This window comes from Cotesia glomerata, linkage group LG1, assembly GCF_020080835.1.
Source record: "Cotesia glomerata isolate CgM1 linkage group LG1, MPM_Cglom_v2.3, whole genome shotgun sequence".
Classification (NCBI taxonomy): domain Eukaryota; kingdom Metazoa; phylum Arthropoda; class Insecta; order Hymenoptera; family Braconidae; genus Cotesia; species Cotesia glomerata.
Window position 1 is genome coordinate 21888623 of NC_058158.1, and position 19462 is coordinate 21908084.

Consider the following 19462-nt stretch of genomic DNA (forward strand, 5'->3'; position numbering starts at 1 on the left):
TAATGAGAACATTTCATTTTCAAATATCTTGGTCCCTAATAAAGTTAGAAAATTTTTTTTTTTTTTATTACAAAGCTCAAAAAATTCTCTGTAAAATAGATATAATATTAAATTAATTAGTGCCAATTAAAATAGATAAAAATACTATTGAAGTTTAAATGTACACAAAGAATTATAACGAAATAAAATTTTGGGGTGGGTACTTTTTACCCAGTGTGCTTGTCAGGGGTTAAAATTGCACTAATGATGTTTTTGAGCCCTCTTTAGAACGCCGTTTGGTAGGTTCCGATCGGTTTAGTCGTTCAAAAGTTATAAGCGAGTCACACACACACACACACACACACACACACACACACACACACACACACACACACACACACACAGTGACAACATCGCAGGGGTAGCCAGGGAAGCTTCCTATGTCCTTAACACGTCGAGATCTGATGAAAACTCGAATTTTGCAAAATGGGTTGAAAACAATAACTTTCCAATTTTTGAAAATCTTCGATTTTCTTAGCGGAAAGTTAAAAAAACGAAAAACTCAAAAAAATTGCAATAAATCACGAAAATTTGAAGTTTTCGAAATAAAAATTTTTTTGAACTCAAATTGAGTATTATTTCCATATATTTTGTTCCGCTGAATTCGAATCTGAAGTTTTCTTGCCCCGTTAAAGTTTTAAAATTAAAAAAAATCTCAAAAAACCAAAAAAATCGGGAAAATTGCAGTTACAAATATTAAAAAAAAAATTTATAAAACATCATTAAATACTTTTCTTGTATTTTTTCACTCATAAAATACAAGTTAAAAATCTGAAAATATAAAACATTGTAATATCTATAATAAATGACGTATAACTAGAATAAAGAGAACGATTTTCTCGAATTTCAAACTGTTCTTCGTTGGTATCGAACTCTTTTGTTCTCAAACAATCTACGCAGTGAATTTTTCTTCCGTTCGTTATTATCTCTTGGTGTATCACCTTTAAGTGTCCAACAAATATCTGCCATCGTATTAATTTTCCAATTTCCTCGATACCTAGTCTCCATTTCACTCATTGTCTTGATAGAATCGTTTTCCCTGTTCTTCTCTGTAGTCACCAAGATTTTCAGAAAAGAGGTCAATGTGAGCATCCATGAAGTTTAGTTGAGGTTCATTAAGCAACCGAAATTTTTGTAAATTGTCGTTAATTCTTCTACTAACGTCCAGTAGTTGTCGCTTTTTTTATTTCCTAAAAAGTTTTGACACATTTTTTTTTTTTTTTTTAAGGGGGGGGGGGAATCCTTTTTACGGATTCTAGGCATAGCTGTTTGGCCTGGATATGTGGCGACTCGACGCAGTGTCATACTAAAACTCGACGCTAGCGCCCCTACCCACTAAACCCTAAACCCCTTTTCCTCTTTCCCCTAATCCCTCATGGAAACCGCCGTCAGGCATTAGTTCGTGAGGGGAGGATCTAGCTACTGCTCTTTCTTCTCGTGGCTAAGGTGTTATTCTTTCCTCCTTCTAATTGGCGTCATTCGCTCTTCTTCTTTCTATGGACCGCAGGTCTGAGAGGACTCCCGTGACAAACGTGTTTGTGGCGTTCCAGGCAGCCTCTGATGACAGCATTGCTTCTACTATTGTCTCTGGTTGGATTTTCCTCTTCAGAATATTCTCCAGCTCATCTCGCTGTGGATAAAAACGTGGGCACTCAAAGAAGACGTGCTCTGCATCTTCATTGACTTCTGAGCAGGACGGGCACTCTGGGGAATTATCATGCTTAAAGCGGTGGAGATACGCCCGGAAACAGCCGTGTCCTGATAACATCTGCGTAAGATAATAGTTGACCTCACCGTGACTCTGGTTTAGCCAAACGTTGATCCTTGATATGAGACGATGCGTCCACCTACTCTTCACTGTGGCATCCCACTGTAGTTGCCATCGACTTATGCTCTTCTGCCATTCTTCTGTTCTAAGCTCCTCAGCGCTTAGTGTGGTTGACTTCTTTCGTTGGTAAAGGATCCGTCTTTCCTCAGCTGAGACTCTGAGAGGCAAAGTTCCAGAAATGACACACATTGCTTCCATAGATATTGTGCGGAAGGCGCTTGCTACTCTTAAGACACTCAGACGGTAGACTGGTCCAGCCTTTCTCCATGATTCTTGCTTCTCTAGTGCGTCCGCCCAGATAGATATTCCGTAAGTGAGCATTGATGTGACTACAGATGATAGCAGTATTCTTCTGCTCTGCTTTGGGCCTCCGACGTTTGGCATCAGCCGTGCTAAGCTAGCTACCACTGCTCATGCTTTTGCACTCACGTGTTCGACTTGCTGCTTAAAGTTGAGTCGGGCATCAAGCTGTAACAGGGCTATCTATCCTGTGACGGTAAAACCGCACACGCGTGATAATTATTTGACGCAGCACTGGCGCGTCTCGGTCTTCGGGACCCATTAGCATTAAGTGGGGGAAATTTTGGGTTTCTTGGTCAGTTGAGTAGCTGCGGTGAGTTAGAAGTAGTGCAGTGCTCAGTTCAACAACATCAGCAGTCAAAAAGTCCAAGAAGGAAACCAGTTTTGAACAAAGAGTTTCCTCAGCACAAATTTAACCAGGTATTGAGACTTTCACATTTTTGATGAGCCAAGGGGGTCGTATACCCGGCTCATCAATTTTACTACTTCTCATTATTAAATCAAATTTTTGATAATTCAATTGTTTATAATATTTTGCCTAATAATAATTAAATAATTAATTAATTGTAATTAATTCTTATTCGTTAGCATTGTGAGCATTCTTCTTGGGGATTTTATACCCGAGGAATGTTCTAGACCTCTTGGGTTTGGAAGTCGTGAGTAATTAATTTATTAATTTGGCCAGTTCATAATTATTAACATCTTAAGATTCGTTTGAATAAATTTCTTTCATTATTAAAACATTAATTTAATGTTCTGAATATCGAGAATTATTCCAATCGGCGGCTCACGACCGGTCAAGCGTCGGTCGCATACCCGAGGTCATATTTGCTACGCACTAACGAACATCGGCGTCTATTTTGAGCGCGCAAATTCCTGGCAATTATTTCACGTGATAATTTATTAGTAAGAACAATTGAATTATTATTATTTAATATTATTTGTTACCAGAAAGTATTATTTATTTAATATAATTTATTGAAAATTGGCTACTGAACTTCGACGCAATTAAGATTGGATACCAGTGGATAATTTTTCGTGAATTTATTTTATATTGAGACAAATTGTTTTATTAATTATTTATAAATCGAAAAATTCCACGTGGCCATTTTATATATTGAACTATTGAAAATTAAAAGTATTATTTTATTGGAATTATTTATAAAAATATTTAACGGCGTGGATTAAGTCCCAGAAAATTAGTCAGAATTTTATAAAGAAATATTCTTAAGAATTTATTCAAAATTTAAGAAATAAATTACGAGTTGAATTGAAATAAAATTTTACGTCGAATGTTCCTAAAAATTTATTGAATGTTGAGTATTAAACTCGTGGATAATTTGGAATAAATTCAAGCATCGGTTTTTAGTGTAGATTTTTTGAGAATTAAATTATTAGTTGTGAAAATGGTTTGCGATTTAATTGCGAGCTAATGACTGAAAATTTTAATAAAAATTAATGTTGTAATTTTTGGAGTTTAATTTTATAAGTCAAAAATAAAAGTTAAGTAGAGCCAAAGTGTGTGTGTGTGAGCGGGTTATGTGTGTGAAGATCGTGCAGGATATGTGTGTGTGAGTGTGTACATTTTCTACTTGTTGATGTTTTGCCGAGTAGAGTAGTTCAGACAGTCTAAGAACGTGAGGGTCCGGTGGACAGCGCGACTTAGTTAGAAACTGCGGTATAGACGCTCCATAAGAGGGTACCGTCAGGATTAAGAATTTTGATAGAACGTGAGGGTCCGGTGGACAGCGCGACTTAGTTAGAAACTGCGGTATAGACGCTTCATAAGAGGGTACCGTCAGGATTAAAAATTTTGATAGAGCGTGAGGGTCCGGTGGACAGCGCGACTTAGTTAAAAACTGCAGTATAGACGCTCCATATGAGGGTACTGTAGGATTAAGAATTTTTGTTAGTTTTAAGAGGTCCTGTTCAGCCGTTAGTTAGGCTGTTAGTTTTAAGAGGTCCTGGTCAGCCGTTAGTTAGGCTGTAGTCTTAAGTTGTTAATTGTAGTGTGAGTGCGTGAGTGACCACCAATTGTTATTTTATATGGTTAATAAATATCGATATATTGTTAAATAAAAATTTATTTCTTTCAGATCACCTTCCTCCACTCTCTCTCCCTGTAGATTATAAGCTCAGCTCTGGTTTCCGGTTCCAGAAACCGAGATACAAAATCCTGGTGGCGCCCTTGTTCATTTAGAATCATTTTTGCTAGATATTGTTTTATTTTATTAAATTAATTAAGGGGCCAATGAGCGGAAAAAACACCCGTTACAAAGCATTACTCCCAGATATCGGATATATGGTTGTGATGTGATTTCTTGTTCTCCGACTTTCAGCTTTATGGTCTCTATCACTTTTCTGCTGGTAATAAGCACAGCCTCAGTCTTCTGTTTAGCCAGTTGTAGATTCATTAAGTCCATCCACCGGTTAACTTTCTCAAAGGTGATACCGAACATGTGGTTTATCTTATCTAGGTGTTTAGCAACCATTACGACAGCTACATCATCTGCATATGCAACAAGCTTGACACTTCTTGGAAGAGTCAGTCTCAGCAGGCCATCATACATGACATTCCACAGAAGTGGACCCAGAACGGAACCCTGGGGTACACCTCTGGTAATATCATACTCTTTTGGACCATTCATCGTGTCGTATCTCAGGATTCTTTCCGTGAAGTAGCTAGCCACTATCCTACGTAGGTATCCTGGTACGTTTTTCTCTTCCAGGGCTTGCATAATGCAGTCCCAGTTAGCGGAGTTGAAGGCATTTTTGATGTCAAAGTGGCCACCAGGCAGTACTTCTTCGCTCCACTCTTCCATCTGATCCCTTCGATTGCCTCCTTGGCCGTTGCAACAACCAGATTGATTGCGTCCAGGGTTGATCGTCCTTTCCGAAAACCATACTGATTATCTGCCAGGAGTGGATCGACAACTGCTTCTATTCTTTGGTGGATTATACGCTCAAATATCTTGCCTGCTGTGTCTAACATACAAAGTGGTCGATAAGATGACGGTTCTTCTGGTGGATTTTTCCCTTTTGGAAGTAGTACTAGTCGTTGCTGCTTCCACTTCCGAGGGAAAATCCCTTTTCTTGAGGCATGTGTCGTAGATGTCCAGGAACAATGATGGTACTGCTTTTATAGTTGTTTTTAAAGCAATATTGGGGACCCCGTCCAATCCCGGCGCTTTATTGTTCCCTACACGATTACAAGCCTCCATCAGTTCTTCCTCCGTGACAGATGGAATGTCATCCATTTCATTCTGCGCTAATAGGTAGTTAAACTCGCTTTGTTCGGGAAACAACGCGTTTACGATCTTCTGTAGGAGTTGAGGACACGAGGGTGATGGCATTAGCTGGTTTTTAAGATGGGTCATGACCACCTTATACGGCCTACCCCACAGATCTCTGTCTACCTCGTTGATGAGTTCCTTCCAGCATTTTCTTTTGCTATCTTTGATGGCTTTGTTCAGGGATCGACGGGCTTTTTTGTACTCTGCGACCAGCTCCGCAGAGTTAGGTCGTCGGTCGCCACGCTGAGATATTCTTTTCTTCTGATGACAATCTTTACGAAGGGCGCTGATGTGGTCGTTCCGGCAGTGAACGGAAGGTCTTGTGTTCATGCCACGTCTACGAGACATACTGGCGTCACAAGCCTGGGTCACTCTTTTCATCAGGTCCTTGGTCTTCTCTTCTGCGCAGCCCGCGATAATCTGGTCACTATTGAGAGCTACTAACAATGCACTTGGGTCAAGAGTTTTTACCTTCCAACCAATGGTGTTAAGTTGCTTTTTAGGTCTTCTCGGGCTCTGGACGTTTGATATTTCCCAGAGAATCGCGTTGTGGTCGCTGGCTGTGTAGATATCCATCACCTTCCAGTTGATATTACCTCTGGTGAGGCTGCTACTGACGAAAGTGAGATCTACAATAGAACTTGCGTCTCCTTTGGTGTAGGTTGGTGTATCACCACTGTTGAGCAGTACTACATCTAATGTAGAAAAGGCTTCTAGTAGTTCCTTTCCTCGCGCGTTTGTATGCTTGCTGCCCCAGTCTACTGCTCAGGCGTTGAAGTCCCCGGCTATTGCCACTAGATGGTAATGCTTCGCGTCCTCGGTAAGTCGATCCAGAAATGCGGTGAATTCGACAGTAGAGAGGCTAGGTGGTGCGTAACAGCTATAAAAGCGGATGCCCTCTACTGATACTGCTACAAAGCCGGCATTGCTGTTGTCGACTGCATTTTGGAAAGGGAGCTTGCCACGTGACCAGATGACAGCTTTGGATGTGCTGTCAGATTCCCAAGGTTGGGTACTCAGGTGTTTATATGGCTCTGCTATCAGTACCAAGTCAAGCTCTAGTTCTCGCACGGATTGCATGAGCAGGTCATGCGCTGCCTCACAATGGTTGAGATTGAGCTGCAGTATCCTCATGTTTGTTTGTTCGTCAACTTCTGGAGTGCCTCCTGAAATAACGGGCACTTATAAGTACCGGCATGGTGGGCAACATTCTCTGCACTTTCAATCTCAGCACATAATGCACATTTGGCTGGATTTTTACAATCAGCAATCTTGTGCCCTTCTTGTCCACACCTGATGCAAATCTTCGACCGGTCCACCTTGTTTCTGCACTGGGATCCATGATGTCCGAAATGCCAGCATTTAAAGCATTGAATAGTTCTTTTCGTTGCCCTTATTCGGCAATTAACCCAACCTATTCAGATTTTGCTACTTCCATCCTGTAGTTTCTGTGCTGTTGCTGCTGGTAAAATACTGTGGCAATTTGAGTACCTCTATAGGCCTTATCGATCTTGATTGCCTCTAGTGGTATCTCACAGCCATCTCCAGCTTCCTTTTGTAGAGCACCCTGGATGTCGTCCTTCGTTTTGTCATCATCGACGTCTCGGATCTCAATTACCTCCTGTGGTCCTTTGCAGGTTACTCTTGCGTCTTCTTTCAGTATGTCTGCAATGGTCTTTCTCAATATTTGGTCTTTGTCAGTGTTCTTCCTCGAAAGAGTTATCAGCATATCTCCAGCATTGGTCTTATGGATCTTCTCTACCGTACTGCGGACCTGATCATCAGGGACGTCCTGTTTTATTCGGCGCATGATCTCGGCGTACTTTGCTTTCTCTATCAGCCGGATGATGAGGGCATCCGGTCTGATCCATTTCCGCGGTTTCTTTCGATTGGGTTCAGATCGGGGCTCCTTTGTCATCTGTTTTGAAAGCACCTCTTTCTTCTGTCGCTTTAACTCTTTCTTGGACTGAACTTTTTGCCAAACCGACGCTTTTTCCTATTCGTCGCTTCGTACTGCCGCTCCTTGCGGAGGGCTTTTCTTCAAATCCTTTTTCTTCACGACTTGGCTGATTGCTGGGTCAGGAGAAGGTCGATCTTTTCTCTTACCTGACTTGCTGCTGGCTTTACTTTTGTCTACCGCGACTGATTCACCGTCACCTTCGGCTCCGGTGTCCATTGCTTCGTCAGTCACGACGACAGCCTGACAGGATTTCTCCGATGTAGCATGGAAAATGCGCTGCAATGATGAGCGCCACTCCTCGTCCAGCTTCTCAAACCTTAGAAGGGCGTTAGCTACACCAGTCGTCTTGGCCTTTATCTCTTTGTGAATGTTGACCTTTGGTTGGACGAAATCATTCAACTCACTGATCAGCTTTTCAAGGCGTTCGAGCGCTTGCGAACGCTTCATTTCAGCGCTTGCGTCAGTCGCTGCTTGTTGGGCATGTAGCCCGTTTTCACTCTTGTTTGTTTCCTGTAAATTACTCATACTTTATTGATTTACCAGCGCATCGTACGGAGTGGAGCGGGTTGCCATAACTAGGAACGAGTGTACCCTCGGAGATAGTACTCCTACCCCAGTTCCCTAAGGCCTAGTCGACACTTAGCCAGTCCCGGAATACACGGACGGACTAGACTCGCTCGGAGCGGTGAAGATTCCGATCTCTAGAACTCACTGCGTACTCCTTGATCAAGGCCCGAGGTGGCTGGCTCCTGATCTACTGCTGTAACTTAAACCTCGGCAGAGCAAGCTCACATCCGTGGCCTGCGTCGTGGCCTGCGTCGTCGGAAACTACGACACAGGTTCCGGACACTCCCAGTGAGTTACAACAGAGAACGATCTTCTTCTTGCTAGGTCATTTAGTGTGACCAACCCATTGAGGGGTTTTGTCCACGGGAGCGTATTTTATTTAGCCCCTACCCTCTGTACCTTCTGTACCTTGTCAACTAAGAGACTCAGTGTCATCCAAGGACAGCGAGCGTTCTCCCATCCGCTCGGGGAGACGCGCCCGGTAGCAGTATCTCTTCTGCCCCGAGCGTGTGTGTGTGTGTGTGTGTGTGTGTGTGTGTGTGTGTGTGTGTGTGTGTGTGTGTGTGTGTAAAGCTCTCATAACTTTTGAACGGCTTGACCGATTTAATCGCGGTTGGTGCCATTCGAAAGGGTTTAACTAAACTTAGATTTTGAATACCATTTGGACCGATTCGGACCGATAGATTTTGAGAAATCTTAAAAAAAATGCGAAAAAAATTTTTTTTAAAAGTGGTTCTTGATGTGAAACATCTATAGGCTCACTTGTAAACCGAATTGTTGGCGTGGCGACGCTTGCCGTGGCGACGGGTCGCCACGCTATACTAAAGTATACATATATATATTTTATGTGTAGTAGAGTGTACGGTGTGGCTTCTCACTCAGTTCGACGTTGTTGTTTACTACGGTACACATAACCTGTGTTTTATTTAATTTTGATGTGAAACATTTTTATTTTAATTTTTGACAATAAAATATGTGTGATAGTGATAACTCAGAAGATCAAAGTGATCAACCTTGTGCAAAGAAAGTGAAACTACACTATGGCATACTACCAAGTCATCAGTAAGTAGATCGTATTTTTCAAGTGTCCATAAATGTAATTATTATATTTTTATATTTAATTAATTATATTCATATTAATCATATTAGTAATTATATAAATTATATTAAGATTAATAATTATATAAATTATATTAATATTATCTTCAATTAATTATTTTTTTATTATTCATGAAGGAATTAATATGGAAAAATTTATTAATAAAATTTATATTTGCAAATCTTTAGTCATATATTGCAATAATTAACTAAGATTTGAGTTCATGAGTATATTGAAGCCACACTTAAAATTTTTTTTCTTTTTCTTGTGTATTTTAATATCATATTTTTTTAAATATTTCAGTTCCCAAAAATCATCACAGGGATCACAAAATATTATTATTGAAACTGGACGCCACCCTGATCAGTTAAACACAAGGCATACTATCAATGTTGTGTAAGACTTTATTAATCGAATAGTACCAGACTATTTTAATTTTTATCTTAGATTTTATTAACATATTTATATTTTTTTTCAGAGTAAACAATAGTAAAAGAGAACTTTAAAAACAATACAGGGAGCGGAACAGAGACAAAGTAAAACATCGTGAAGCGGAAAGAAGAAAGCGTATACAATCTTCACAAAGCATTATCGGACCGTCTACCTCTTTAAACTCAAATATAATGGAAGTAAATAATGAAGAACCAGTAACTGCTATTTCATCTACTCTTCAAAATAAAAGAGACCGTCAAAAAAGATACAGGGAAAAGAAAAGAGAAAAATTGAGTCAGCGTGAAGCGGAAAGAAGGAGACATCTACAGAATGCAGAAAGTATTATAGAATCCGAACAAAAACAGTTTAACTGTAAAAAATTGCGCCAATTCCACGTTCATAGAACTCATCTCAATAACATTTGCACTTTACAAAAAAAATTAGGCTCGTTTCAATAATTTTCATTCTCTACAAAAAGATGTGAAATACAAAAAAATACCAAGAAACCGTCATATTGTTGAAAAAATTGAAATAAAATTTGTTAAAAATTTAAAAATTAAAAAAAAAATTTTTTATCGTACTTGGCGCGCGTCATTGAGTACCCCAAATTTTTTCACGATAAATGAACATCTTTTTAATGTTGAGAAATTTATAAGTAAGTGAACCTATATTATTTCATAATAAGTTTTACAAAAGTTAGGTAAAATCGACATTCCATACGCAGTTATCCAAACTACATACAAGTCGATACGCATGCACACGTTGGGTCAGTTGCATTGTGAGAATTGTTTTTACTAAAAAATAAAACATATGGCTGACTACATTGGGAAAATGCGGTGTGAGTGCCAATCAAAATGTGTTAATTACAATTAAACGAAGCAATATCAAGCTTTAATATTGCATAAGGTTCTTCATTTAAAATTAATGACGAAGCTGAAAAAAAATGAATCCGAAAATTTTATATAATTTCAGATTTCTTGAACACACCACCATATTGACAGTTGTTTTCACTAAAGATCTAAAAAAAATTTTAAAAACGAGTTTTTTCACTAAAACTGATAATTAATACACTAAGCAATGTTTTCAATGAGTTCAGTATCCTTGACTAATGTAAATCTATATCTTCTTCTAATATATAAAATTCTCGTGTCACAGTTTTCGTCGCCATACTCCTCCGAAACGGCTTGACCGATTTTGATGAAATTTTTTGTGCTTATCCGGTATCTATGAGAATCGGCCAACATCTATTTTTCATCCCCCTAAATGTTAGGGGTAGTCCACCCCTAAATTTTTTTTTTATTTTTTAGACAAAATTTTTAATTTCTATTTTTTTATGATACAACATACAAAAATACATACAATCCTCAATTTTCACCCTTCTACGATCAACCCTTACTTTTTAATAGCCATTTTAGTAATTTAATCATTTTTCCTCTCCGGTCGAAAACTGATCAATCGTCATTTAATTAGTTATCCCCGCCAGATGTCTACAGGTGTCACTTCTGACCCAGTAAACAGCACGGAGTAGGGATGAGAACGAAGCCGGTCTCCTTTCTTTCTCACTCCCTACACAGTTGTCGGCCATCATTATTGTTTCTGCATCAAGTGTAGTAGTAACGTTGACAATTATTATTTTGCTATCTCAGTGTAACTCTCATATTAACTTTTAATCATTCCTATTTTATCAATAATAATTAAATTATCAATTTTGAGTGTATTTTGCACGATTAGTTAATCAAGTGATTTTATAACCTCAAAAGTACTCAACACGTGACACGAGTTTCCAATAACAACGGATTTTGTGTTGTAAGTATACTTTTTTTTATTTATATCGAAAATGTTGTTGATCTTATAAAAATGTAATTTTAATTTAATTTTATTAAAAAAATGTAATTGAACAATTAAGATTTTCATAGTTTCCAAAAAGTCAATCATTATGAATCTTTATTTTGAAATGTCAATGGAAATATTGGTTGTATGAAAAAATTATAATAGACAATGTTTTCATAAAATTTAATTTTTTACTTTTGTTTGAAAAATTTTTCTATAAAACTTATATTTTTGTTATAATTTCATAAATTAAAACTAATCATTTCAAAACTGCGGCAAAAATCCTGGCCCTAATTATACTTTTAACATTTTTCATCATTAAATAATTTCAATAATTCTATTTATGTATGTTTTGTACAGTGAGCAATGCCAAGAAAACGCAAAGGGGCTGATTTGAGCCGCAGTACAAGTAAAGCTCGAAACTTGCGAAATAGCAGATCCGAAAGAACAGAAGAACAAATCCAGCAACAAAATACTGATGCACGTGTCAGAATGGCGCAATTGCATCAAGAAGAGCCAGAAGATACACGAGCTGAACGCAATGAAGTCAGAAGATTAGAACAACGACAATCACGCCGTTTCACAGTCAATAGACGAAGAACAAATGACCAAAAACGACAATAGGTACATCGAGCATTTACATCTGATTCATTCCTGCGTCTAGCATTCCAGTATGAGCCCGATATTGAATATTATGCTCATTCAAAAGTGGTAATTGGTGCTATGGACAAGGAATGTCCGCATTGTCATGCTCTGAAATTCAAAAATGAGCCAGCTGGGATGTGTTGCGCGACAGGAAAAGTGCAACTACCTGAAATTGAAACACCACCTGAACCATTGAATGGCTTACTTATCGGCACGGATCCAGATTCTAACGTGTTCCTGAAGTCAATTCGAAGATTCAATTCATGCTTTCAAATGACATCGTTCGGAGCAACAGAAATAGTTCGAAATACTAATGCAAATGGTCAACAATTCAATTCTACATTCAAAATCAGAGGCCAAGTTTATCATAAAATGGGCTCACTGCTGCCAATGCCAAACGAACCACATAAATTCTTACAAATCTACTTTATGGGCGGCGAGGATTCCGGAAGCGCACTTGCCAATCGCGTGAATGCACGTTGTGATTATAATAACCTTGATTCACTTTATGCCAGGCGCATCGTCAGCGAGCTAGATGCTCTTTTGAACGAGCACAACGAGTTGTTGAAAATATTCAAATCACATATGCACCAATTACAAAGCGATAATCACGCTATCGTCATTAATCCTGATAAAACACCAGCTGGAGAGCATATTCGTAGATTCAATGCACCCGTTGTTGATGATGTTGCTGGAATTATGGTTGGCGATTGTACAGCTGCACGAAAAATTGTGATTCGTAGAAGAAATAATAATCTTCAGTTCATTGCTGACACACATCGTTCATATGACGCTCTCCAATATCCGCTAATATTCTGGAAGGGACAAGACGGATATTGCATAAACATAAAACAACGAGATCCCGTATCAGGTACTTCATTGATTATTAATTTGATCATTAATCATTTAACAAAACAATTAAATTATTGAACGTAATAAATTTAAATTAATTTTTATGAACAAATATTACAGGAGCTGAAACAAACAAGGACGTTAGCTCAAAGGATTATTATGCGTACCGATTAATGATTAGACGTGGCCTGGACAACGTCATTTTACGATGTCGTGAGCTTTGTCAACAATTCATGGTCGACATGTACGCCAAGATTGAGAGCGAACGACTACGATACTTACGATATAATCAACAAAAGCTGCACGCGGAAGAGTACATTCATTTGCGAGACGCTATCAACAACAACGCCGACGTCGCCGAAATTGGTAACCATGTCATTTTACCATCATCGTACGTAGGCAGTCCACGTCATATGCAAGAATATATACAGGACTGACTTTCGTGCGCGAATATGGACGACCATGTTTATTTATCACGTTCACATGTAATCCAAAATGGCCAGAGATTACATCTTTGCTACTGCCTGGCCAAAATGCAATACATCGCCATGACATTACAGCACGTGTGTTCAGACAAAAGTTGAAGTCTTTAATAAGTTTCATTACTAAATCACATGTATTTGGTCGCACACGTTGCTGGATGTATTCGGTTGAGTGGCAAAAGCGAGGATTACCTCATGCACACATTTTGGTTTGGTTCATCGACAAAATCCGTCCTGAAGAAATCGATTGTTATGTAATACATTTTTTTTTATATATATTAATTTTTACTAATATTAATTTCTTTAGTAACAATTTCTTTTTATTTTTTTTTATTGAAGACCGTCATAATTTTTCGTTCGTCTGTAGGCCAGGTAATAGGATTTAGGATCCATGTCCCTTACTTAGGTGTTTAGTTTAGAACCTCAATGCATTTAAGATTTTAAAATACATATAAGAGTAAATAGACAATTCAAGGTAAAGAAAGATAAATAATGACTCAAAATGAATAGCTAGTTAAATAAACTATAAAATAAAACTTGAACAACATTTTATCTTTAAACTATAACCAAAGATAAAATTTTAGTTAAAATACATATAAGAATAAATAAATAATTCGAAGTAAAGATAGATAAATAATGACTCAAAATGAATAGTTAGTTAAATAAACTAAAGTGAAATAGAATTTAAATGTTAAAGAAATAAATAAAAAAAATAGGAAACTACAAATTAATTATTAACAATAATCGACTCTTGAACGACATTTTCTCTTTAAACTATAACCGAAGTTAGTTAAAATATATATAAGAATAAATAGATAATTCGAAATAGGAAATTACAAATTAATTATTAACAACGATCGACTAATTATTCATTCTATTTTAAATCAATTGCTAATAAAAAATTACTAATTAATTGTAACTTAATCGCTCCAATAATTTAGTTACGTATATAAATTTAAAAAATAGTAATATTTAAACATTTCGTATAGTAAAGTATAAGTTAACATTAGAATCCTTGTGTGCATATGTGTGTGTGTATAGATGCGCCTATCCACTATCACAAACGTACAGTATACTTGTACATCAAAATACAAGTAGACCGCCACTATAGTAGTTTTCCGAAACATCCGAAGAGAGGGTAAGAGTCCCCGGAAAACGATAGCTAATTGGGCACTGGGTTCTCCCTCCAAGTAACAACTGAGGGAGTACTATTGTAGTAATATTGTAAAATCGTTATATGAAAGAAAAGTTAACTTCAATCACTGTGTAATAATTGTAATAATTGTAAACTTAACTAATGATATTAATTTTGGACTTAAACAATATATGTATTAAAATTATTCAACTACATCAATTTATTCAAACAAACCTATCATTCTCAATAAATTAAACTCGGAAGTTCCCGGTCTATTAGCCTAACACGCTAGGACCAAATACTTAAACACATTAAATATTTTAAATGTAAAATTAATTAACTATCCTAAATTAAATATTTTTTACATAACACGATAGTATCATTTCTGCGGAAATTCCAGATCCATCCACTGACCAACTGCTGTTTGATATTGTTACAACAAACATGATTCATGGTCCATGTGGTACTCTTAATAGTTCATCGCCTTGCATGGCTGATGGAAAATGTACTAAAAATTTCCCTAAAGATTTTACCAATGATACGGTCACAAATGTCGACGGATACCCAATATATCGTCGAAGAAATCCTGAAAATGGCGGACAATCATTTATTAAAAATATCATCAACACATTGATATTGACAATCGTTGGGTGGTGCCATATTCGCCTCTGCTGAGCAAGACATATAATGCTCATATTAATGTTGAGTTCTGCAGTTCTGTGAAGAGCATCAAATACATTTGCAAGTATGTCCATAAAGGCAGTGATATGGCTGTGTTTAGAGTGGAAAATACTAATGTGAATGCTCCTCCAGTGAATAAAAACGATGAAATAACGCTCTACCAAATTGGTCGGTACATCAGCTCCAATGAAGCTGCTTGGCGTATCTTTGGTTTTCCAATTCATGAATGGGATCCAGCAGTTGTTCAGTTAGCCATCCATCTTGAAAACGGTCAGCGTGTATTTTTCACGAACGAGACAGCGATTGATCGTGCAATAAATCCACCTAAAACTACACTCACTGCATTTTTTGAATTGTGTAATCGTGCGGATGATTTTGGTGCCTTTGCACGAACATTACTCTATTCACAAGTACCACGCTATTTCACATGGACTCAAACAAAAACATGGATGCCCCGCAAGCAAGGCTCACCAGTTGCTGCATGTCTCAATTTATTTAAATCAAACGCCTTGGGGCGATTATTTACAGTCAATCCAAGACACACGGAGTGCTTTTATCTTCGACTGTTGTTGGTTAATGTTACTGGCCCATTATCATTTCAAGATATACGTAAAGTGAATGGGCAACAATATCCAACGTATAAAGATGCATGCCTTGCACTCGGCTTGCTGGAAGACGACAACCAGTGGGAATGCATGCTTGCTGAAGCTGCATTGAACTGTACAGCAATACAAATTCGTCTACTATTCGCTATAGTGTTTACTACATGTTTCCCAGCCCGAGCACAGATATTATGGGAAAATCACAAAGATTCAATGACTGATGATATATTGCATCAACATCGTATACGGTGCCACGATCTAACCATAACATTCAGCGACGAAATGTACAATGAAGTATTGATTGCTATTGATGATCTTTGCATTGTCATTGCCAACTTACCACTTAGTAATTTCGGTATGAATTCGCCACATCGAACTGCATCTGATTTAATGAATACTGAAATGAATCGTGAACTGCAGTACAGTACTGTAGAAATGGCAGCGATTATTGCCCGCAATGTCCCACTAATGAATGAGGAACAAAGAACCATTTATGATCGCATTATGCTCGCAGTTTCAGCTGGACAAGGTGGGTTCTTCTTTTTGGATGCACCGGGTGGAACTGGCAAAACATTCGTTATTTCGCTGATTCTTGCTGAAATACGATCAAATAATGGCATCGCATTGGCCGTTGCATCATCGGGCATTGCAGCAACTTTATTGGATGGAGGTAGAACAGCTCATTCAGTATTTAAGCTGCCACTAAATATTCAGAATAACCCTGACGCAGTATGCAACATTAAGAAACAATCGTCCATGGCCACTGTGCTGAAACGGTGTAAAATTATTATTTGGGATGAATGTACTATGGCACACAAACATTCACTTGAGGCGTTGAACAGGACATTGAAAGATATTAAAAACAGTGACAAACTATTTGGCGGAACTCTGTTAGTCCTTTCAGGTGATTTCAGACAAACACTTCCAGTCATTCCACGTTCAACATACACTGATGAGATCAACGCTTGCTTAAAATCATCTCCATTGTGGCGTAATGTTGAAAAATTACAGCTAAAAATAAATATGCGCGTTCAAATGCTTTAAGATCCATCCGCTGAAACATTTTCAAAACAACTCTTAGATATTGGTGATGGAAAAGTTGCTATAGATGAAACTGGATACGTAAAATTACCGACCGATTTCTGCACAATCGCTGATTCGCAAGATACTCTCATTGAACAAATATTTCCCGATGTACACACATAGTACATAAATCATGAGTGGCTTGCAGAAAGAGCGATTTTAGCGGCAAAAAATGTAGACGTTGACAATTTAAATCTGAAGATACAAATGTTGTTGCCAGGGAATTTGGTATCATATAAATCTATTGATACAGTTTGCGACGACAGCGAAGCAGTAAATTTTCCCACAGAGTTTTTGAACTCACTGGATTTGCCAGGCATGTTACCGCATAATTTACAATTAAAGGTTGGATCTCCAATTATCTTGCTTCGTAATTTGAACCCGCCCCGGCTGTGCAACGGTACGCGATTAGTCATTCAAAAATTAATGAAAAACGTGATCGAAGCCAGGATTTTAAATGGCAAGTTCAGAGGTGAAAATATACTCATACCACGGATTCCTACTATACCTACAGATGTGCCAATTCAATTCAAACGTATTCAGTTTCCGATTAGATTGGCATTTGCAATGACTATCAACAAACCCCAAGGTCAAACGATGTCTGTTTGTGGATTAGATTTGAGAACACCACGTTTTTCACACGGACAATTATACGTGGCATGCTCTCGAGTGGGTAAACCATCCAGTTTGTTTGTGTTAGCTAAAGATGGACTAACAAAAAATATTGTTCACGCTATAGCATTAAGAGATTGATATTGTTTAATAGTGTTACTGTCGTAATTGTTTAATTAATGATATATAATTTTAAGGAATAAATTATAATAACTTAAAAATAATGTTTGCCTTTTGTTATTTTTATATTCCCTCATCGTTCACAGCGCTCCATGCTTATTTCACGCATATACCACATTCTTACATACATACAATATACATATTCTAACATACATACATACATACATACTTACAATAAGTAAGCTATTTTTTGTCTACACTAGAAATTACTAGGAAATTATTTGTTATGTCCAGCGAGGTCACTAGATTGCTCGTAACGCCTCTTCTGGACTGAAGTGTGAGTTGTAGTCACGCGGGATCAATTTAAATTTGTTGTTGTTTATTAATTCAGTTTTTGATAATGGGATTTGTTAGATTAAATTAAGAAAAGGGGGAAACTTTAGTTAGGGGGACTGTTTTAAATGATAAATAAATAATTATCAGAGAGCTTGATTTTATTCAGTGGTTTCATCTACAGCAAGTGCTCGGTTACGGCTCTCAGGGAGAAGTGTTATTACAAGGAGTCTCGGTTTTAGGTCCGGGTTTTCCAGTTTCACTTCCTCCCTCTCTGGTTCACACCAATACACTTAACATATACATGTCTTCATCTAACGTTTACAGAACGCATACAATAACATATATTCGAATACACACTAATACTTATAACTTTTATATGTAGGTTTACTGTATACTAACTAGGTACCCACACACAGACATATGTGAGGGCTGTCATGCTATCCTATATTATTCTTATACTTTAGATTCTTATATTTGTTAGTTACAATAGTTATTACTTTTGGTGTTTAACTAATTATTTCTACCCTTATTATTTATTATAATATTATTCTTAGTCAGTATTTTACTATTATTATTATAGTATTATAATTGCATGTATTATTGCTTATTAAATATTAACAAAGTTAGATTATAATATTTCTTTATATATTTTTAGTGTTGCGGCTGTGGTCCGACTTGTGCCTTTTGTATCGCATTTGCCCTGTTCCTCACCTTTCTTTAGGCTCTAAAGACAGTGACATGGGGAAACCACAGGAAAAACCCATGTCGATACAAATATATACATCATATTAATATTAATATGAATCTATCATTATTTGGTTATTAATCCATATAAAAACTATCCTTTAGTTAAACTAAAACATTAATATTATTTAATAATTATAAGATATTCTAAAAGTATTTGTTTATTTATCTAACAAATGGTCCTAGTGTTGGTTGTTTTAAGGCTTTATGCTTTCTATTTCGTATTTATTATATCTCATAATTTGTGACCTCTTGAGAATATTTAGCTAAAATGATTTTAGTTAGAAAAACCCTTAATAAAATGTTTAACACGTGTTTTCCTTTTTATGAGTTTTCACAAAGGTCTAGTTGTTAAGTAACACGTGTGCATTTTATTCAAGTACTTTTATAGTTCTGAGAAATGTTGACAAAGTTAGTTGGTTGATTGTTTATTTAAGGAGATTACTATACTTTAACTTATGTGCTACAACAATTTTGTATATAAACAAAATGCATTATTTGTAATATATAATTTATTATAAATTAAGTTAAATAATTCAAATTATAGTGAATTTGCCGCGTAATGCATCAATTCGACATCTACTATATCATCGGATATAACACCTTCCCCGTAAATTAAAATTCGACATACATGTTATGTCGAATTTTCTTCAACTATAACTGTAATTGAAAGCCAAATGAAACTGTTGGTAATGAATTAGTAATTTAGTATGAAAAGAATAACGAGAGTTTCTCCAAAATTGTTTTCACACATTTAAATTGCTTATACGTTACATCCACTCGGTGCTTCGATTTTAATGTTAAATTTTTATTTGAATATTT

General features: G+C 36.9%; 2 protein-coding genes across 2 annotated transcripts; both read left to right on the top strand.

Moving 5' to 3' along the window:
* The first annotated feature begins 12197 nt into the window (after positions 1 to 12197).
* LOC123263909 lies at positions 12198 to 13569 on the top strand. The gene is made up of 2 exons (XM_044726958.1): positions 12198 to 12864; positions 12966 to 13569. The coding sequence occupies exons 1-2, from the start codon at positions 12267 to 12269 to the stop codon at positions 13280 to 13282; spliced, it is 915 nt and encodes a 304-aa protein (XP_044582893.1). The 5' UTR covers positions 12198 to 12266; the 3' UTR covers positions 13283 to 13569.
* A 1337-nt stretch (positions 13570 to 14906) lies between these two features.
* LOC123270760 lies at positions 14907 to 18688 on the top strand. Its single transcript, XM_044736942.1, has 3 exons — positions 14907 to 15112; positions 15178 to 16415; positions 18552 to 18688. The coding sequence occupies exons 1-3, from the start codon at positions 14907 to 14909 to the stop codon at positions 18686 to 18688; spliced, it is 1581 nt and encodes a 526-aa protein (XP_044592877.1).
* Positions 18689 to 19462: the final 774 nt, after the last annotated feature.